We start from the raw sequence: 23,222 nt of genomic DNA, 5'->3' as shown, positions 1-23,222 counted from the left end.
CCAGCTACTGGGGGTTGCATCAGGAAGGGCATCTGGCATAAAACCTGTGTCAAGTCAAATATGCGGATCACGGATGTCTGCTGTGGCGACCCCTAACGGGAGCAGCCGAAAGAAGATGCATCAGTGAACACACAGTGGGTGTACCATCTGAGGCTCAAATATGTTTTATATAAGTAAATGAGTGCAATGCTCTCTACAGTTTCATAAATGCCTAACTGTTAAGGTCACTGTACAAGGTACAGAATTTGCATTTTTGAGATGCAGTAAGGAAAAGTTTTAAAACTTTCTGCTGTGTCTGTAACAATGAATGAATTGTGTCATTGAAGTGGTGAAATTATAACAAATTGGACAGGATCCTTATTTTGCCAGTTCTTATAGAAACAGAAGAGTTGTGACTTTAAAGAACTTGTCAGCTAATAAATGAAAGGCATGCTTTTAAGACTAATATGGGTTTGTCAGCCATTTTGTCAAACATATAATACAAGTTTGTTCAGGTCCTTCGAACACTTTGCTCCACTGTGTTCGTGGCTTTTCAAATTTGGGTGGGGATTTTGACTCATCGCTCATTTTGATTTAATTCGCGATTTGTTTAGTGACATTTTCTGGAGATTGCATATTTACGTGGCTAGGTAGCGACAAATTAGTGTCTTATGAGTGAGTCATTCCATCATTGACTCATTTGATTTGTAAAAAAAAACAGGTGTTCACCACTGAAACAATGGAAGTGAATGAGAAAGATTCTGGTGGAGAAGACCAGCACAAATAACTTGCCAATTTCTTCTCTGAAATGCAAGGTATGTAATGTTATTTACTTCTGTTACAATTAAAGGGATAGTTAACACAAAAATGAAAATTCTCTCATCATTTACTCATTCTCATGCCATCTCAGATGTGTATGAATTTCTTCTGCTGAACACAAAGATTGTAGAAGATTATTTCAGCTCTGTAGGTTAAATGCAAGTGAATGGGTACCAACATTTTAAAGCTCCAAGAAGCATATAAAGGTACTATAAAAGTAATCCATAAGAATCCAGTGGTTAAATCCATATCTTCAGAAACAATATAGTAGGTGTGGATGAGAAACATAAAAATATTTAAGTCTTTTACTATATAAATTCTCCTCCCTGCCCAGTAGGTGGTGATATGCACAAAGAATGCAAATGGCCAAAAACAAAACTGTGAAAGTGGAGATTTATAGTAAAAATGACTTTTATCTGTTTCTCACCCACAACTATTATATCGCTTCTGAAGACGGATTTAACTGGAGTCTTATGGATGGAGCTTCAAAGTTTTGGCACCCATTCACTTGGATTGTATTGACCAACAGAGCTGGGCTGCATTTCCCAAAAGCTTTGTAAGCCTAAATTGATCGTAGAAACCATTTGCGCCAGTGGTCTCTATGATCCACTTAATCTTGCTATGCTTTTGGGAAACGCAACCCTAAACAATTCTTAAAAATTCTTTAAAAAAATGTATGTGGGTTTAGCAGAAGAAAGAAAGTCATACACATCTGGGATGGCATGAGGGTGAGTAAATGATGAGAGAATTTGTTTGATTAGCTGACTAAATCAAACAGTTTGACATAGTTGTCAGCAACATCGAAACCCTTGGAAGGTGTCACATTGTCGCAGATAGTCAAAGCCATGACTGAGTTATCTGACTTCTCAATAATATGTTGCCAAGACATTGGACCTGCTAATCTCTACTCTCAGAACTGCCACATTCCTCTGGGAGGGGTTTATTGTGTGTGGGTGGTTTACGAGGACTTTTTTTTTAGGTTTCAAACTGGTAATTACAAGGGTATTATGCTATAAATGTGGTTTATGAGGACATGTTTATGGAGAGTCTTCATAAGGATAGCCGCACCAACGTGTGTGTGTGTGTGTGTGTGTGTGTGTGTGTGTGTGTGTGTGTGTGTGTGTGTGTGTTAGGGATGGAGAGTGAATTGCCGTTGTGTACTATGGACTTATGAATGCCTCTATTTAACAGGGCTCTCGCTGTGTTGGTTCTCACAAGAGTTGTTACTGTCCTCAGGGATTTTATGAAGCAGACAACATAGGCTACAACAAAACAACTGTGGTCAGCAACTGCAAAATGAGTTCAATCAAAATCACAAACATTGACACAATGGAGCTGCAAGACGGCGTCCAGAACAATGCCTTTCAAGAGGATGATGAGAATGATACATCTGGTGCATCAAGTTCTCGAGAGCACGACACCACAAACATCTCCGTTAGAGAGAGGCTGGAAGAGAGCGCGTACACTCAAATCAAACCGTATGCTGGAATGCCTAAGGAGGTGTTGACGTTATATTCAAACCAAGCTTGCTACCGGGTACCTCGTGAAATTTTATTCTGGCTGATCATTGCATGCACCCTGGCCCTTATCGCCGTGACCATTGCGATCGTGGCACTGTCACCGCGATGCCTTAGCTGGTGGCAGGTGTCTCCAGTCTATCAGGTTTACCCACGATCATTCAAGGATTCAAACGCTGATGGCGTTGGAGACCTTAAAGGTAATTTTTGACCCTTCTGTAGGTATCAATGAAGTGTTCCTATGAAACATTGCACAGTTATTACTCTCATTATTACAGTACTGTGTATGTTGAATTACATATTTTGCAGTACCATTTGCACCAATACACGTTGACGTGCAAATTAGGCACTGTTTAATTAAATATGTGCACATTTTATATGCAACATTAGGCCCAAAATTAGATTTTATTATTTTTCTTTTTTTGCAGATTTTTACAAAGCTTTTTATCTTAACCTTTTCTTGTTTCATACATTTAATAATACTATGGGTAACACTTTACAATAAGGTTCCATTTGTTAACATTAGTTAATGCATTAGGTATCATGAAATAACAATGAACAATATATATATATATATATATATATATATATATATATATATATATATATATATATATATTTTACAGCATTTATTAATCTTTGTTAATGTTAGTTAATAAAAATGCAATTGTTCATTGTTAGTTCATGTTAGTTCACATTAATGTTAGCATATACAACTTTTTATTTTAACATTTTAAATTACAATATGTTGAAATTAACATTAACAAAATTAATAAATGCTGTAAATGTACTGTTCATTGTTAGTTCATGTTAACTAATGTTAACAAATACAACCATATTGTAAAGTGTTACCATACTATGTTTAGGTTGCTAATAGCCATTTCTAGATCTAGGTCTAGATCTATACAATTATTCAAAAATACATAAAAATGTAATTCACACAAATGTTCTATGATTTATAGTTCAAAGTAATTTACTTTGTTTTTTCTGGGGCCTTTAAGTAAAAAATGTCATGTGGTTTAATCGTCCAGAGACAGTAAAAATGTAAGTCTCTCTAAAAGCTGAAATTCTTGACAAAAGAAATGTTAGCATGAGTAGGGCAGAAAAATCTTTTATTAAAAAATTTTTTGTCCACCAAATCAAAGTCTTGTGGTGTAAGCAACATGCAGGTAGCCATTTTGTTGTTTATGTTGACAAACCATAAAACAGAGAGGACCCCTCCAGACCCTCAAGACTGAGTGTGAGATTTTTAAAAAAAAAATATCCGACATTTTGTTTGGGTCGTGTTGTAACCCTGAGAAAACTGTAGTGTCTGCCCAAAAAATTCAAGTTGACTTGAAAAAGAAATCTCTCTTAGAAGTAGCTGTAAGTTCACTGATGCTGTAGTCAAGTTCTCTTTGAGGAGCAGGTGTATTGATGGCCTGGACAGACATGCAAAAAGCCATGCTTTTCCCTCATAATGGCTCTGTATAGCACCATAGTTTCATGCAAGTGTAAGAAGTTTAATTGCTCTTACATAATGGTCAAAATTGAGTCTGCATATGTCATAAAGTACACCAAACTGACTTTACAGCAGTGCATTAAAGGGTCATTATTGTTTTTCTTTGAAACATGTTCACACAAAGCAAACATCGTGGATAAGACAGCTTATCTTACATGAAACATGCTTTGCTTTACTTTAGTGACCCTCCAAAATGACAGGAATATTAACAAAAAAAAGATGAAAATGATTATTATGATTGAGTTGATAAGGATACATTAGAAGAATATTGAACATATCAGTACAGATCAAAGGTACAGAATTGTGCAGATAACAATTCTATAATTCAATAAATGTTGTCATGTTTGACCTCAGGAATCAAGGAGAAACTGAGTCATTTCGAGTACTTGAACATTAAAGCAATCTGGATAAGTCCTTTTTACAAGTCTCCTATGAGGGACTTTGGATATGATGTGGAGGACTTCAGGCAAGTTGACCCTCTCTTTGGAACCATGGAAGACTTTGATGACCTCTTGGAAAGCATGCATGGCAAAGGTGGGAGTGCATTATAATAATAGATCCATGATATTTCAAACAACATCACTGATGATGTGGATGTGAGCCTAGAATGTAAAACATTAAAACAGTATCATAGTGTTGATATCCAGCTTCAGTCATAACTTTTGCTGTGTTTATTGCTGTGGTAAAATGCAGAGTCTGCAGACTATAGGAGTAATTTAAGCATGTTATGGGCTTCATGAGTAACACAATGATCAATAATTAACAATTCCAAACTTATGACATTCAACAATTACAATGTGAAATCAATCAGTATACATTTTTGGGGTTTCATAACAGCATATAACCTGATTCTCTGGCTCAGGTCTAAAGCTGATCATGGACTACATCCCTAACCATACCAGCGACAAGCACATCTGGTTTCAACTTAGTCGGAATGGCACTGAGCCCTACAAAGACTACTATATCTGGGTTAACTGCACAAAGGACAAACCTCCTAACAACTGGGTATGAATGTCCATCTTTAGATTGCAAACGAATCTGTGAATAGTGACAGCTGTCATCAAATGGGATCATCTTTAGGAGTTTATTTGCTCTAAAGTATCATCAGCGATCTTGAAGAACTATCCAGAATGTTTGTCCAAGCACCAAGCTTTGCTATATGGGTATTTTCTTTGGTAGAATTAAGACTGAAATAATGGAAATGAATGTGATTGCACAACTTCATTGCATAATAGTGGCAATAGATGGATGACAATAGTGTCACATTGTTTGATTCATCAGGTAAGTGTATTTGGGAATTCCTCCTGGGAGTATGATGAAATGAGAAAACAGTGCTATTTCCACCAGTTCCTCAAGGAACAGCCAGACCTCAACTATCGTAACCCCCTCGTTATACAGGAGATGACGGTAAGACAGACATAAAGGAATTCTAAAGACTTTTACACAGCAGTGGTTTTCAACTAATTTTGCTTCAGGACCCAGATTTTATATCAGACATCATGTGGCAACCCAACACAGCACCAGAACTCTTTATTGTACAAAAGTAAACAAACATGAGCTTAAAATTAAACTTTGAAAAAGTTATTAAAATTACCATGATCTGCAAAGGCCAAACAATATGCAAATGTGCAATATGCAATATGCAAATCAGGAAAATAATGTTGAAAAGTGTTTATTTCACATGTATTGATAACAAATCAGGTCCCCCCCAAGCCTTGGCTGGTTAATCAGTAATAAAGTAACCTCTGTTTACTTAACCTTTAGTTAAGCAACCTTTAGTTAAACTAGTTAGCTATATATTTAGTAACAAGTAACAGATCTTGTTTATAATCACAAAATAATTTGTCTGAAACCAGTGGAAGAGTAATAGATACCTCTAGCTGTGCTGAAATGTTAACTGTTGAGTTTGGGTTTGTGGAACTGAGCCATGATGTTATTAGTTCATACTATATTAAAGCAAGTAGCTATAAATGTTAGCAAGAACCAGTGTTTTTAGCATAATATCAGGACCTCTTAGTCTACATAATGTGTTTATAAAGGAGTATTAACCTAAGGTATTTAACAAAAATGCTATTCATCTAGACTTTTGAATACTATATCTGCAATTCACTGTACCATATCATGTTTCACTACAAATGTGGGCCCTCTTTTATTTTTGTGTCTTGTCTCTGTAATAGGATATAATCCATTTCTGGCTGCAGAAGGGCGTGGATGGGTTCCGCATGGATGCTGTGAAACACATGCTTGAAGCCACACATTTGAGAAACGAACCCCAGGTTGATCCAGACCAAGATCCAGTAAGTAAAATAATGTTCTACTGTATAAACCAAAGTCATTAATGTGATGCAACAGGGAAATGTCTTACTGATTAAGTGGTAGATCTGAAATTTTGCATTTTTTTTCTGCCCCATCAAGAAACATACATTCCGAGGAATTTACACTCTTAGCAATTAATTGTTTGCTATATTAAAGCACTTTAAAATATTCTTACAAAGTGTTCAGGGGTTGTGCCATTGTCAGAAGCTTTGTTCTCACAATGCATCTGAAGATTACTTGTGTATATTTCTCTGGATTTACTGTCAAGTCATTCCAATTATCCCAATTCCAGACAATTATAAAACCACTGAAGGCCTAGACAAGGCAATGGCATGACTCAATTGTCTTAGCCCTCATCTTTAATGCCTTTTTTCTGTTACTCCTGCACTTGTTAGCACCAATTCAGAGGAATGTTTTAAGTTCAAAACAAGTTCAGATCTAACAATACCATCTGTAGCATGCTGTCGATTATCATGACATCCCTCAGTTTGCAAAAACAAACAAATATTGCGTTTAGAGTGATGCACTTAGAATGGAAGTCAATGGGGCAAGTCATTCTGGAAGGTATAAAAAGCAGAAATGTGCTGCTCAAATTCTTGTTAAAGTGTTTATATTAATTTGTCTGTACAGAAATGTGTGTTATGTGTTCTGTAAAGTTGCCAAAGAATCCCTTTAGAGGTGGGACTACTTTTCTAAGCTGATGAACTTTCTAGTTCTAGTTTTACAAACGTAATTCCTGTGGGTGAAGTTTTCTCTATGTAAACAGTCCCTTTCTGGCTTTAATGTACGTATCATGCAAAGTTACAGGGGTTTACTGGCTTTACATGGTCATGACAGAAGTTGAAAGATTGAATATAACTTTGCACAGACAAGATCAGTAAGTGATTTTGTAACACTAGTATAATCTTAACACTAAATCTGTGGCTATACCTTCAAGACCTATTTTAATGTTTATTCCTGTACTATTTCTTCTGATGTCTTTCAGTCGACTGTAGACACAGAGTTTGAGCTGTACCATGACTACACCTACTCACAACTCGGGCTACATGAGATCCTGACAAACTGGAGGGTAGAGATGGATACCTACAGCAGAGAGCCTGGCCGTCACAGGTATCCTTAATACCTCTACTTCGTCCCAAATCAACCATGTTTCTCTCTTGTAAATGGCTCTTTGGCGTTTTCTCTCTTTGTCCTAATCCAAATCAGGTTCATGGTGATAGAGAGTTATGACTATGAAGAAATCGAAAAAACCATGAGGTACTATGGCACACGGTATGCCACGGAGAGCGACTTCCCCTTTAACTTCTATCTGCTATATCTTCCTGAAGACTTGTCTGGAAATAAAGCCAAAGAACTGGTTGATTTTTGGATGTCAAACATGCCAGAAGGAAAATGGCCAAACTGGGTGGTGAGTGACCAGATGTCTGCTTGTTCTTTAAGCATCACATAATTTTACATATATATATATATATATTAACTTTAAAAGTGAAGTGTGTGGTTTCTGTGTAACTATCAGTGCCAAATGTAATTGCAGTCTGTTTGCTTGAGTGACCCAACTGGGCCAGCCATAACAACATTGGCTCAACCAATGTTCGAAATTTGGGGTGGGGATTCCTGTTTAACTGAACAATGGAATACAAGGGGAGTGTTTGAAACAAGTCATTATTTTTTCAAAATCCTTAAACAGGGACAAAAATGTCTAGCACTAACTCCTCGTGCTATAAAGTTAGGGATATTTTTATACATTTGAAATGTGTAAATCTTAAAAAATTAAATAATTAATGCAGACACATGTTTCACCCCTCACATGGCCTGATCTGTGTTTCGTTTTTGTATTTTCTGCATTTTTTAGCATTGAAGTACCAGCTTTACAGGTCAAGTACAGTGGTTGCACTACAAATATCAGAGGAAGGGGTTGTAAAATTTTAATCATGGTCTATTTTATCCATCCTCTTTGTTTATGTTTCCCTGATAAGTAGTATATTTCAGAGTCAATTTTTTTCCGCAACTTACATTATTTATGATTCTGGTTGAGAGCGCAGAGCACGTCAGGTGACATTTTGCCTACACACATACAGTGCGCGCACAGAAAGCAAGCGGGTTGGCAAGAGAGAGAGAGAGTTTTTTTTTTTTTAAAGACTGCACACTTAGGGTGCTTCTCAAATGGAAGGCTGCAGCCTAGTAAGGTTGTGTCCTTCCTAGACCAATCCTTTTGAGGCTGTAGGCTAGACTCCTCTTCAGCACCCAATGCTAGAATGAGACGGTCTAGTGAGTGTGCATGGCGAACCATAAGCTTAGAACCATGTGATATTTTACCTTGTTTAGAAAACCCATATACTTCAGAAAACGAGAAATATGTCCTTAATCTCTTAATTATTTTAGCAAAATGTTTTATTCACAAAGCTAGAGTCACTCAAAAAAGCCTTTATATAATACATTTTGCAACACTGATCTTAAAATGTATATTTAAACCCCTTCAAATATGAAAAAAAAAAAAAACAGAACCCTAGACTTGTAAAAACTATAAAACTTTTAAAGCTTTCAAATTCATGTAATTGCCCTTTTCTTAATTTTTTTCTAATTTGTTGTATTCTCTAAACTACTTGCATTTTTTATTTTTCTACATATTGTCTTGGTGCAAATGTGAATAAAAACTTGGAGAGAAAGAAAAAAGTAAGCAGCGTCATAAAGGTTTCCGCCTCAACGGTCACACAACTCGTTTTCCACCCTTTTTAAAATAATTTGGGACATGTGCAAAGAATTGTGGGTGACTGAAGGCCACAAAGGATACACCCGATGCATCCTCCAAAATATGGCAAAGAAGGCTGCAAAACGAGGCTGCCTTCCAAGTGTCCTCACAACTGAGATGGCCTTCGATGTTGCTTGATGATGTGGCAGCCGAGATATCCAGCCTAACGAGGCTGAAGCCAAGCACCCTTAGTCTGCCGCTCTCTGTCAGAATAATCACATAAGGACACGTGAACACGAAAACTGGTGTGGAGTATCAAATACACAGAATGTATGAGAGTCCTAACTGCATGTCAATATGAAGAAAGCCAAATGGCCAGACGGTTTTTTCAGGTACAAAATAGAGGACATGTCCGGGGAAAAAGAGGATGTATGGTCACCCTAATAAAGTGTCATCCACGAAACCTGGTACAGACCTTCAAAACTGATCGAACTTACGGTTTTTGCACAGCAGACGATCAAAATGGGCCAACAGAATGCTCGTTAATTCAAACTCTAACTGTCAAAAAACGTAAATGTAAATCAAACCACAAAGGGCCTTTAATCTGCTTCAAGTTCTCTCTCTCTCTCTCTCTCTCTGTCTATCTGACGTTTTATTTGACTATCTATGTGAAAGTCTGTCTGACTAGCTAGCTAGCGGTTTGCAAAGACTTTCTACCAAGTCAGTCCACTGGCAGCCATCTTTGGAATGCTCTCGGGCAGCTATTTTTCTATATAAACAATCGGCATACAAGAGCCTATCTCCAAAAATCTCCAAAACAGTTGGTCAAGATTACGATCAAAGAACGTATCTCAGCAGTAAAATCAGACAATACTGGTATCATAAATTGTGCATCTTTACATCAGATTACGCAAATAACACACAATTGTCCCGGTTTGTATGGCTAATGTGCATTCTCGAGTTGATTGACAGGCGATGTCTGTATCTAAAATGCGATTGGCTCTTTTACCTGTAAGGCGGGACTTCCTTCCTTTCTACATCCGTTGACCGATGGGCGTTCCAATTTCTCCCATTAATTTTAATAGAAGTGGCCTGTCTCTGCTGTTTGTCTTACTATGTTTGTATAACTATCAAGCTTCAAACTTTTAAAACTAGTTTAAACTTTCAGACAATGCTTTGTAAAGCCAAGATCATGTATCCTACATGTATCTTGTTATTTTTTAAATTTTGTATAGTGCCACTCGTGGTATAGAAATGGAAGGTTTTACACCTATAAATAAAAATATAAGGTTTGTTACATGTGGAGAGCAGATTTTGCTCACAGTATAATCTCTTATATTTACTAAACCCAGTTGTTTGTATGCATTTATAGGTGGGAAACCATGACAAGCCACGCATAGGCTCAAGTGCTGGTAAGGAATATACACGCGCTATAAACATGCTGTTGTTAACACTTCCTGGAACTCCCACAACATACTATGGAGAGGAGATTGGCATGATTAATGTAAATGTATCTGTCATTCAGGATCCTTTTGGAAAATTCAATCCAGTAAGTGAAAGAAATGACTGTTTTAATTTTATTTTAATAAGTAATTAGCTGCAACACATTAAATTGTAGCACATTTGTACAATGATAATATTTTAACTACCTAGAACAATAGTCGGGACCCACAGCGTACGCCAATGCAATGGAGCGATAAACTCAATGCTGGCTTTAGTGAAAATGAAAATGGCACGTGGCTTGACATCGCTCCAGACTACACAACTGTCAACGTGGAGGTACATCGCTTCCAGAATAGTGTTACAAGAAACTATAGCTCTGTTTACACCTGGCATTAACAACTAATGCTAAATCATCCTTTTTTCTCCAGGTTCTACAGGCCGATCCCAATTCCATAATTTCACAATATCGTACTCTGAGTTTGCTCAGAGGGGCTGAGCTTGCCCTGAACCGAGGCTGGTTCTGCTACATCCGGAGTGATGCTAATGTATTCATTTATTTGCGTGAGATGGATGGACACAAGAAAGCCTTCTTGGTTGTTCTAAACTTTGGCAAAGATACTGAGACAGACCTGTCTTCGGTTAGTGAGCTGCCAGATGTCCTTACTGTGCATTTAAGTACAGTACCGATTAGCCAGAAGACTTTCTCCAAATCCAGAATTCCAACATCTAAAGGGCAAGGATTGCTCCTGGAATATTCCACCAATAGCCGATTCCACCCTAACCATGCATCCGAGTGTTATATTTCAGAGAAAGCCTGCTACATGGATGTACTAGATATTCTGTACAAGTGCTAAAGATACTTTTTAGAAGATTAAAAGAAAGATACGTTTTTTTATCAGTCAGGTTTCTTGGAAGAAATGTTTAATTTCATTTTCTTAAATAAACAGCATATCTATCTATCTATCTATCTATCTATCTATATATAAATGTTTAGTTTATATAAAAATAAAATCTTTTTATCTGGTATTTTCAGCACAAACAAATACACTCTGTTTCAGTTTAGGGGTTAACGGGACTTGCAAGTGGGATCATTTGACCTTCCCTTTTGTCTCCTTCAAGATTTTTGGTGGTCTAGTCCAAGTTCTGTGTAAAGAAAGGCCATCTGTTGGGTACTCTAAAAAAGAGAAGGGAAAGGAAAGTTTTATATAATGTAATGATTATTATATAACCTGCAAAAATAAACCATTACATGACACTGTAAACATGTAAGCCATTTCTTATGATCACTAACAGCATTCTAACCAGAGAAGACTTCAATCCCCATGGTATAAGTTAATAAACAGTATAACACTAAACAGTGAGAGAGGTTTCATTGAGTGTCAAGACAAAGCAATACATCTTTAACGCTGGATAGCTGAAAATCCTCATGGCCAATGTGATCACCCCCTGGCTGCAAGTCCAGAATGACAGTTGGGACACGTGCTGATTGTAAAACAGTACATATATAATAGATCATAAAAGAGGCACACTACACTAAGACTATTCATGTATTTTAAAAAGCTGGACACTTAAAAATGTGTCAATGCATTAGGTAACAAAATAGACCCATATTTGTTAGGTTTTAAATGATAAAACAATAGATATACTGTTCAGTATGAAGACAAATAGTATCTGAACACTTTCTGGTTCTCAAACTTAGTGGAACATGTCCAGAGTTAATGATAATCTAATGATGCACATATCAAATTCAAGCCTCTGATGCTGGCATACCTAAAATCATTTCTGCAGAGCTACGTTCCCACCAGAAGCCTGCGGTCGGCTAAGGAACGGCGCCTTGTTGTACCAACACAAAGAGGCACCAAAACACTTTGCCGGACTTTCGGTTTCATCATTTCGGTTAACTCACTTTCTGTCTTCAAAAAAATGGCTAAAAACACATATTTTCTATGAGCACTTAACCAGTCACTAAAAAAATAATAATAAAAATAAATAAATAAAAAAGAAATCTTGTTGCTCTTTAATCTGTCTTGAATACTACTAGTCTGATGCTAGTGAAACTTTTCATACCACTGTCTCCTTAAGATGATTTGCTTACAATATATTCCTCTTTTGTAAGTCACTTTGGATAAAAGCATCTGCCAAATGAATAAATGTAAATGTAAATAATCTATAGTAATCCATAATTGATTCATAGTAAATGATGAGTGTGACCGAGTTCATACATCCACTAAAGAGTACCTTGATACCAGTTTGTTAAACACAGGCCCACATGGAATCTGTGGCCACAATATCCCTCAGAAAGTTACACAGATATCCACAGGATTGGAACGCACTGTCATTCATAAAATTTGACACATCCATACATGTTTTCTTAAATCTTTTGGTTAATCTGATTATGCTTTCAACTACCAACAATTGTAGTACTGTCAGCTCTGTATAACACATTTTACCATGTTTAAATCAATTCTCTGCATATTTTCCCCCAAAATAAGTGCAGAAAATGTAAAAAAAAAAAAAGGTCTGTTTCCGTCTAAGTCTTGTTAAAAGTAATTAATGGAAATTAGCTAAGACAAGTCAGAAAAAAAAGTTTATTTTGAGAAAAAGTATCATTTGTTTGCATATACCACTTGTTTTTTTTTCATCTACTGCAATGACTTATGTTTTTAAATCTGGCTTAAGGGTGCTAAATGATTTTAGTTGTTCTAGAATTTCCACTAGCTGAGTCATTGGATTAGCCACACCCCTCTTTCCAAAACCCAGCACTCCAAAGATACCAAATAAAGCTTTTTTGGCCTTGTTTCCACCTGGTATTACGATGCATCTCTGGTGATCCGATCACATGTGGTCAGGTGAGACATATGGCTGTTTACACCTGGTCAATTAAATGCATCTCCAGTGACCACTTGTGTATGGATTTGGAGGGGAGGGTCTCTGATTCATGAAGACATACTACATCAATCACTATGTCAGTGTGTTACTGCATGATATTAAAGCACAACAAAGTCAGAAAAGACAAATAAAGCATGAAAAAACGCTGTGCTGTTTCTCCCAGATGCAGTTGGAATTTAATCTAATCACAAACCCAACATGTCAAGCACAATTATTTGTTATTTTAGTGGATTACCAGTATTAAAAGAGCTTCAGGTGTTCGTGCTTGTCATCTGTGTTGATATCAGACACATTAAAGAAGATCTGTGAAGCTCTCGTGTTTGTGTATGTATCAGCTTTTTTACATTTTCCGATTGGACAGTTATATCCTTTTAAAGCTGCTCATAAACAGTAAAATTTACACTCTTGTTTTAGCGCAGCGTTTGATTGACGGAGGGATCTTCACTGCTGCCGAGACGCATACAGGACGGATTAGCATTTACACTTCAATTGCGATGTGGACACAGCCGTTTTTGACCACATTCCTATATGGTTTCTGCGATCCTGAAACGCATCTTAAGACCAGGTGGAAACAGGGCCATTAAGACTGACACTGAGCAGAAGCGGTTGTCAAAAACAACAGCAGCAAAATAGTGCCCTCAACTGACAACTGTTATAAGCAACATGGCATAAAAATGGCATTAAGCCTCAATAATTCGCTGCAACTAAAATACTATGACGTGCAAAATGATTGACAGGCAGAAAGTGTCAGAGACCGTGGCCCACGGACACATATTTGTTTGCTGTTTAAAGAGTCTAGAGCTGTCACAGAGACAGATGAGATATCTCACAACATTTATTCATTAATATCTTTCAAGTAGTAGGAAAAAAATTTTTTTGCATAACTTTCCATGAAAAAAGTTCCCGAATTCTGTATTTGGCTCATTAAGCTACAGTGGAGGAGGTTAAACAATTCTGTCTAGTGCATGTTTACTAAGTTAAACGGGTTCGGTGTGAACAGCCCGTAGTTTGTCGTAGTGCTAAATGCATTGGATAGGTAAGACTAGACTAGACTGACAATATCCAAGCATAATCTGGTACACTGGCTCTCCATCATAATGCCAGCACTTTAAAGTCAATGCTCTTGAAACAGAGTGGCTGATGAGAGGCTGCCAGGTATCTGGACTTGGCCCACTCCTTTGCCTGGCTGGCTTATTTCTCCACAGTGATGGGATCTCTCTGAAGTGAAGCTGAGTGCAAAAATCATATACCTAATCCTTAAAAATCAGTCATCTGCCTCTTATCTGCAGCTTGGTTGCCGGTGTTTCTCTCTACCCCTCTCCTTCTCTGAGCCACATGTTTCACAAGCCTTCTCCTGACCTTTGCTCAGCCTAGTGTATTGTTCCTTATCTCTCTGCCTGGTACAATATCTCATAAACATGTTAATCGTCCAAGCTGGCAGCATTTCTGATCAGCATTTTATCTCTCAGAGAGGAAAGGGAGAGATTAGGAGACTTTATTTTTTTCGATCTGTGTATCTGTGTGTGGTGTTAGCAGAGGTGTGCGTGTGCTTGTGACTTAGCTTTGCATGTGTCTCTGTGTGTATCATAAAGATAATTGATGGCACACAGATGGAGAGGGATTCTGACTAAGGGAGTCTGGACTAAGATGTGCTGACAGCATATCTCACGGAGCAGCTCACACACAAGGTGACCTCAGGTTGGTACGGAGAGGAATCACTCCACAAATCACCTGTTTCCAGATCAGTGCTCTGCTCTCCTGAGGAGAGAGTTTAAGTGCTTCTCCTGAGCCCAGGGGTTTATTTGAGGGTCTGGATTACAGACTGTGAAGTTTATTTCAATCATACTTAACTTATTTCCCTTCTTGGTTTACAGGCATAATGTTTTGATAACAGTCTTCAATCCTTGAGCTAATGATATTTCCAGATTCCAGTAGTAATACATTTAGTGTTACCAATTTGTCCCTTTAATTTAATTTAAATAGCTCAGCAAAAAATAAATAAATAAAATAATAATCATAAGCAATAAGTCACTTGAGGTTGTGCTCTACAGTGATTTTACCACAATGAGAAGCACAATGCCCTAAACCCACACCCAAAAATAAAAATTCTATTATAATTTACTCACCCTCATGTATTTCCAAACCTTGCTTTTTTGTTTACTGGACTTTGTATGACGTTAATTGATAAAAGAAAACTATTTATGGCATTATTTTTGAAGACATCCTCACTAAGCAACATTTTTCACAAGTGCCTAAAACCTTTGCACAGAAATGTATATCTATCACAAATGCATCTACAAAATGCCCCGATAATATTAAATTTTCAAGACAATTTTAAAATAATAGAATAGAATATATTCTGATATATTTTGGTGTTTTATTTGTCATATATCAAAGAGAGGATGCAGCATATATAGAACAGGATTCATTACTTCCAAACTGAAATTTCATGAGACAATTCTGGCTGTCAAACACATATTGAGCTACACATACACTGGTGGCCAAAAGTTTGGAATAATGTACAGATTTTGCTCTTATGGAAAGAAATTGGTACTTTTATTCACCAAAGTAGCATTGAACTAATCTCAATGTATAGTCAGGACATTCATAATGGGAAAAATTACTATTACTATTTGATTTTTTTTTTCATAACTTCTTAAACTACTTCAAAGAGTTCTCATCAAAAAATCCTCCATGTGCAGCAATGACAGCTTTGCAGATCCTTGGTATTCTAGCCGTCAGTTTGTCCAGATACTCAGGTGACATTTCACCCCACGCTTCCTGTAGCTCTTGCCATAGATGTGGCTGTCTTGTCGGGCACTTCTCACGCACCTTACAGTCTAACTGATCCCACAAAAGCTCAATGGGGTTAAGATCCATAACACTCTTTTCCAATTATCTGTTGTCCAATGTCTGTGCTTCTTTGCCCACTCTAACCGTTTCTTTTTGTTTTTCTGTTTCAAAAGTGGCTTTTTCTTTGCAATTCTTCTCATAAGGCCTGCACCCCTGAGTCTTCTCTTTTCTGTTGTACATGAAACTGGTGTTGAGCGGGTAGAATTCAATGAAGCTGTCAGCTGAGGACATGTGAGGCATCTATTTCTCAAACTAGAGACTCTGATGTACTTATCCTCATTTAGTTGTACATCTGGCCTTCCACATCTCTTTCTGTCCTTGTTAGAGCCAGTTGTTGTATGAAATCTTCAGTGTTTTGGCAATTTCAAGCATTGTATAGCCTTCATTCCTCAAAACAATGATTGACTGACAAGTTTCTTTTTTTTGCCATTTTTGACCTAATATTGACCTTAAGACATGCCAGTCTATTGCATACTGTGGCAACTCAAAAACAAACACAATGTTAAGCTTGATATGAAATCATAAAAATTTGATTAATGGAATTGAAAAAAAAAAAAAAAAAAACACGACACTATTATATACAGTATTTAGGGCCTTTAATGATCCTATACACTTTGGTAACTAAGCAGTTCTAAAAAAATAAATAAAAATGTTTTACAATTTTGCAATATTTTATTGTTTTTTTTGTTACATTATTCAGAAGAGAAAGGTTGTGGAATAAAGAGCTGTGGTCATAACTTAAAAAAAATTGATGAGGTATAGGGGGTGGAATGAGGTCCCGACTCCCGAGGTATGCATTAAAGTGTTAACCAGATCAACATTACTGTAATAAAGTTTGGTAGAGTGGGTTTTTGCTTTTTTAAAACAGCAGATATCACAGAATGATTAAAGAAACCAATGTTCTATAAATACATTTATTACTAATTTATAAGCCTAACTGTATCATGTTTATGTCTGCCAAGCAATTGATAAAAAAAACATTTGATGTGGCACACACTTGCCAATTTTTATGTGAGATCAGGCTGTCTTTTTGGTCTGTTCAAATCGGCTATTTTACCAAATGGCAGATCTTTCCAAAATTTGGAATCAAATCTACCTGTTTAATACTAAAAAAGCAATAAGGCTCTCGAAGCTGTGCACATTACAGTGAATTTATGCATTCTGCTTTATGTTGTGCACTTCTCATGGCTTACTGCTCTCATAAAATAGCCCTTATTTTTCGTGTTCAACTAAAGTGAAGATAACAAAAGAAGCTAAGTGTGGCTAATATATACTCATCATTAACACTCACACAACTGGTATACGTTTAGATGGCCTTCCTCAGTCTTTCCACATACTTCAGCACCCCTGATAAAGGAACTCTGCAAGTCCTCTGATTATGCTGTGATCAGCATAGAGGGGTAAAGTTGGAAGAAAAAACAATTGTTATTTGGCCCCTGAATTATAACACATAATTCATGTGTTGTGTTGTTTGAGTGATTTACCTGTGGTATAATGTTGAGACAGGGACAGTAGGAGGCAATGTTGTCCCTGTGTTCTGGGCTTATAAGGGGGTCTCCCCACTCTCCTATATAGTAAGTGGCAGGGATGGATCTTGCAAAGTGCCAAATACATCCAGAAAAGGTGCCTGCAAAGAAAATAAAACTGTAGGCTGAGAGGTTCAGAGAACATTGGATAGTGTTTCTTTTTTCATGGTTTTCAAAGATGAGGGCATGGGTCTAATTTGTCTAGTTTTTACCAAGTGACACATGAATTTGTGCCAAATAAACAGTGTTTTACTGAATACCCAGCCTTTGACATCAACTACTTAAGGTGTGGCAAGAGTTTTCTCCTCCCTTTTAAAAATTGATAATATTTATGAACTTTTGGCCTATTTATTTTACCATCTTAACAATGCAGGATTATATGGTTAGTTGTATTTTATTATTTGAATTTGACATTATTTCCCTGCTTTCTGCAGTCAATTGATCTGATCATTTTTGGGTTGTGACACATCAGTTCAGAACCACTAATGTATGATGTATTAAGAGATCCAACTGTGGAATTACATCTCTTAGAAGCTGTGGGTTTTGGTTGCACAGCGCCCCTGCTAGGACAGCACCAACACTACGAGAGCAGTTAGTGCATTGAGATGGAATTAGGACGCTAACACATAGCTTTCTCCAGGTATTATACAGTAGTCATTCTTGGTATTAATATTCAAGGACTACAACATTAAGGTCCGAACATTTCCTTTTACTGTACATACCTATAAAGAAGGGTGTTGTGAGTTGTCATTCAATACCTGACGTGGCAGTAGGCCAGAGCCCAGCCGTCCTCCAGCAGCAGTCTCTTCTCAGCACTGAAGGTCATGTTGAGATCAACGCCATAAGCTCCATATACATGCAGAAGCAACGGGGACTTATTTAGACCAGCTAATGCAGGCATGTGGAGGACAGTCAACGGCACTATTGTACCATCCTAAAAGCACAGACTTTGCCATATTAAAGATGCTATATTCTACATTTTTGTAGCATTTTATTACTTATAATCTTAGTAAAAGTTTCTTGCAACAAAGGCAGATGTTTCCAACTCATTCTCTTTGGGAGAATGCTTGTGAAGGGGGTTTGGGGATTGACAACAGAGAGATAAATGGTGGGCGGCAGACAATCTCTGTGAGCTGAAGATAAGCCAACGGTGTGACGTGGCTGTGAAAGTGAACACGTGTAATAACAATTAAACAGACTGTTTTTGTAACTTTTCTGTGCCCACAGTACCTTTAAAACTTCTATATATAAATTACCTCTGTTATGAGTGGCTTTGTGTACTGGTGTAATTTACATTGTTGATCATCAGGATGGACAAGTTGCTGAATACCAAATAGGTGCTGATATGTGAAAGTGGGTGGTAATATGTTAATGAACTCATGGTTGACATCAATACAAAGACTTGACCCAATTTTGCAGCTTTTTTCATCCATAAATGGGTTGAGTGGATTTAAAGTGATAGTTCACCCAAAAATGAAAATTCTTTTATCATTTACTCACCCTCACCCAGATGTGTATGACTTTCTTTCTTCTGCTAAACACAAACAGAGATTTTTAGAAGAATATCTCAGCTTTATAGGTCCATCATTGTATGTGAATGATGGGCAGAACTTTGAAGGTTCAAAAAGCACAAAGGCAGCATAAAAATAATCCATACGTTTCAAGTGGTTAAATCCATATATTCAGAAATTATATGTGTGGATGAGAAATAAATCTATATTTAAAAATTTTTTTACTATAAATTCTCCTTCCTGCCCAGTAGGCGGCATGCACAAACAATGTGAATCGCCAAAAACGAAAAAGAAGAATGTGAAAGTGAAAGTGGAGATTTATTATAAAAAAAAAAAATAAAAAAAAAAGGACTTAAATATTGATCTGTTTCTCACCCACACCTATTATACTGTTTCAGAAGAACCTTCAAAGTTCTGGCCACCATTTACTTGCATTGTAAGGGCTTACAGAGCTGAAATATTCTTCTAAAAATTGTTTAAGTTCTGCAGAAGAAAGAAAGTCATACACATTTGGGATGGCATGAGGGTGAGTAAATAATGAGAGAATTTTAAATTTTATTTTATATATATATATATATATATATATATATATATATATATATAAAAAAGCAAGGAAAATTCTGTTTTCCATGATATGCCTTTCCATCATATAGACTCAGTAGTATGCATGTGATAGCTATTCTGAGCCCTTATACCTGCATGTGAGAGTGATATGTGCTTAATAGCAGTGGTGGAAAGAGTACTGATTTTTTTTACCTAAGTAAAAGTACTGCTACTGAAGAAATAATTCACTTGAGTACAAGTATAAGTACTGAGAAATATTATGACTCAAGTAAGAGTAAATAAGTAGTTTGCCAAAAAACTACTGAAGTAATTACGTTACAAGTTACTTTATGAAAATTATATTATATAGAGTATATACGCTTCCATTTTAGAACACAAAGACATTTTTGTTCTTAAAAGAAACTTATGCTTCCTTTCACCAAGGATGCATTAAACTGATCAAAAATTCTCTCAAAAACATTCATTGCCAATATTATTACAGTTTGAAATAATTGTTTTAAGTGATATTTATTACATTTCAAAGTGCTAATTTGGTACTCAAGGTAATTTTTTTATTATTAGAACAATTGAAAATAGTTGCGCTACCATGTGGAAATCACAATACAGTGGGGTTTTTCCCATTTGCTGAGGTATTGAGTTCTTACAAGTTGCTTTACACTTGCAAGTCAAATTTTGGTTTTAAAAATCGGCAAAAAGAAACACATTTCTCCCAAAATTCAATTTTCTCCTTAAGTCTATTGTTTTAGAGAGATGAAGGCTATTCCATGCATTACTGTTTTGAAAAAACAATCTCTAACCAGGATAGAGAGGGAAGTGGACAGCCAGATGCACAACAAAAAGACAAGTCTCTAGTTTGGGAAACAGACCCTTCACCGGTCCTAAACTAGCTAGGGATGGGATTTTGGACATTTTGTCTACTCGAATACTAATTACTCATTGAGTACTCGAGGGGCAAAGACATGTACATAACTGTATATATATATAATAACATGTCTGACAAATGTATTTGGCTGCTGCATTGCTTCTTGTTGTTCCAGTGTATCGTCTATTCATTATTATAGGCTGTTATAAAATAACATGTTACCAAATGTACAAAAGATTGCATAATCAAAATTGCATAATCAAAATACAATACATCATATTTTGTCATTATGTGAAGATATGCTGCCCAACTCAATGAAAGAATGTGCACAACGCATCTGTCTGTTCTTCCTTCAGATTATCGTAGTAATCATAGTAAGCGCGCACTAGTTTTTTTAGTGACTGTCTGAACCGTCTATTTTCAAAAAGCGCTTGATTTAACAGGAGACCCATAACCATCACGTTTTCAATATGCGTTGAAGACGCTACATTCTGTTCCATTTAGCTGCGCTCTGACTAGCTGTTTGAAACACTCTCCTGCTGTATATGCATTGCTTCAGTGCGTTGAATCCACTGCCACATGACTGGTGTATGTGTGTGTGTGTGTGTGTGTGTCTCCCTAAGTGTTCGCTCCTGTGGGGAAAGCCGCAATGCTCTGTATTGTTGTTGCTGTGATGATTCATGAAGCGTTCCATTCAACTCGGAGAGTCTGAATTTCCACCTTTCAACTGGGGAAAGTGCAACGGAAGGACACTTTATGTTGGACTTCTAACTTGGAAACTCGTGTGGAAATCTTCAACTCCCATTTGTCGAAATGCAGGTGTGTGTAACCTCACGCAAACATTTCGGCACCCAGGACAGAGGTTTACAGTCAGTGACAAACATTCACTTTTATTAAATAATATCCATTACTGAGTCAAAGTTCTTGTACGCAATGATTATAAAACGTGTTTAGCAAACGTTTTCAAGTGTCGTGTATCAGTTTGGTCTCTGACAATCAATGTACCCCTAAAATCACAATGTAATCAATCTCAAAATTAAATAAAAAATAAGCTCCCTCTTTGACACATTTGTGTTTAGTGTCAGGTAATTGTCATTGAATTTCGAATTAAGTGAAAAGTCACATCATGAATGATCACCATTGATCATCGTTTTCATGATCAATCATTGCTGCCACGTCCGAGTACTCGAGTTCTCATGCCCATCCCTAAACTAGCAGCTTCTATTGCCAAAGACCTGCATTGCTTCAAGAGGATTCATGGACAAACAGAAATTTTTAAGAATACAACATTTATTTAAATAGAAATAGCCATTTGTAACATTCTAAATGTCTCTAAATCGTCTCTAAACTACATAATGTGCATTCCTATTTCAGGATTATTCTCATTCACGCATGTCCAAGTATTTTGGCCATTAAGTTAACGTACTGTACAAAACTAATATCATGCAATATCATCGAGGAAATTTATCTTCTATGATAATGCAACAATTATCCAGATATGGAATGAGATTATTAAGCAAACTGTTATCAGCTCCTACTGCCAACTGAATAAAATAAAGCAAAAATAAACAGAGTTTAGTGAGAGATATGATCGATTCAAACACTAAAAGACACCAGCGGCAGTTTATACAAGCTGCTGTGCGTTACGGGCTTCCGTCGTGCTGCACACAACGCATTTTAGTTTATAAACAGATTTAGCTTAGATAACTTTCTTCTTCCCAAAAATTCAGAAATATTATGTATTTTTTGTACTTTGTAATTGTGGTGAAAAATAATGGTAGCAAAGTTGAATACTTCATTTTTAATCAACTGTAGTAAAAGTACTATTATTTATTTATACTTAATTTTAAAAATGTGAAAAATGTACTCAAGTACTGTAACGAGAGTAGTTGCAATTCGTTACTTTTCACCTCTGCTTAACAGCACACTTTTACAGAGCATCAAATTATTCATACTGTACCTGACTGACTGCCTGCAGGCGAGTTGTGTTACACTCCAGGAGGGAGATATACTGGGTGTCCTCCTCTGTTACGGAAAGCTGCTGTTTCCTGGGGGAGTAGAGGTAGCGTACAGGTGGGTGCACTGGAGAGGAGAGGAGGAAACCTAATGACCCTCTCTCCACAGTCCCAACATGCTGTGGTGCAAGACCACAGGCCCAGTAGGGAAGCTAAAGTCAAAATATAAACATTTGAATCTCTATGACCTAAATGGTCAAAATCTGAAGAATACCCACAATGTACTGACTGCAATTCTCATATGGTGCAAAATGAACTAAAGTGGTTCTTCAAAATCATTAATGCTGATTGTTATCGAAATAATATTAGAAAAATATTGTGCAACAATTCATAGTGTGTTACAAAGTATATTTTGGTTTATATAGGCTATACATCACGCCATAAACTTAAAAAAAAATGTTAATGACAATCAAATAAGATGCTATTTATCCAGTTAAACAATATTTTTTAAAGGATTCATAATAATTGCAAGAGGTGCAAAAAAAAAACAAACTAAAAAAACAAACAAAACTGTTGCAATCTTTAATGACTGTGTCAGGAAATACCTTCTCTTTCAACATCTGTATGAATGGATTTAGGCAGTTATTTTTACATAATTTTTTAGAGCTGTCAAAGTTAACGCATGCAATTAATAACTATATTAGTATAGTTTTTAAATATAAATCATTACTTCCTGCCAGAGCTGGGAAACTGTTTGAAAAGACCTAACTCTTGTGTGATGTTCATTCCTCTACTGCA

At 36.6% G+C, this 23,222-nt stretch overlaps 1 protein-coding gene and 1 pseudogene across 1 annotated transcript; one reads left to right on the top strand and one right to left on the bottom strand.

Annotated features, from left to right (window-relative positions):
• Positions 1–1,847: 1,847 nt before the first annotated feature.
• On the top strand, positions 1,848–11,607 carry LOC127412243 (neutral and basic amino acid transport protein rBAT-like). Its single transcript, XM_051648465.1, has 10 exons — positions 1,848–2,515; positions 4,171–4,350; positions 4,679–4,821; positions 5,098–5,223; positions 5,994–6,113; positions 7,118–7,242; positions 7,339–7,540; positions 10,194–10,370; positions 10,475–10,600; positions 10,693–11,607. The coding sequence occupies exons 1-10, from the start codon at positions 2,095–2,097 to the stop codon at positions 11,116–11,118; spliced, it is 2,046 nt and encodes a 681-aa protein (XP_051504425.1). The 5' UTR covers positions 1,848–2,094; the 3' UTR covers positions 11,119–11,607.
• On the bottom strand, positions 11,331–23,044 carry LOC127412026 (prolyl endopeptidase-like; annotated as a pseudogene).
• Positions 23,045–23,222: the final 178 nt, after the last annotated feature.

The sequence above is a fragment of the Myxocyprinus asiaticus genome, chromosome 21 (assembly GCF_019703515.2).
Source record: "Myxocyprinus asiaticus isolate MX2 ecotype Aquarium Trade chromosome 21, UBuf_Myxa_2, whole genome shotgun sequence".
Taxonomy (NCBI): Eukaryota; Metazoa; Chordata; class Actinopteri; order Cypriniformes; family Catostomidae; genus Myxocyprinus; species Myxocyprinus asiaticus.
The sequence above is the reverse complement of the archived record's forward strand: the minus strand, read 5'-3'. Positions and strand labels throughout refer to the sequence as shown.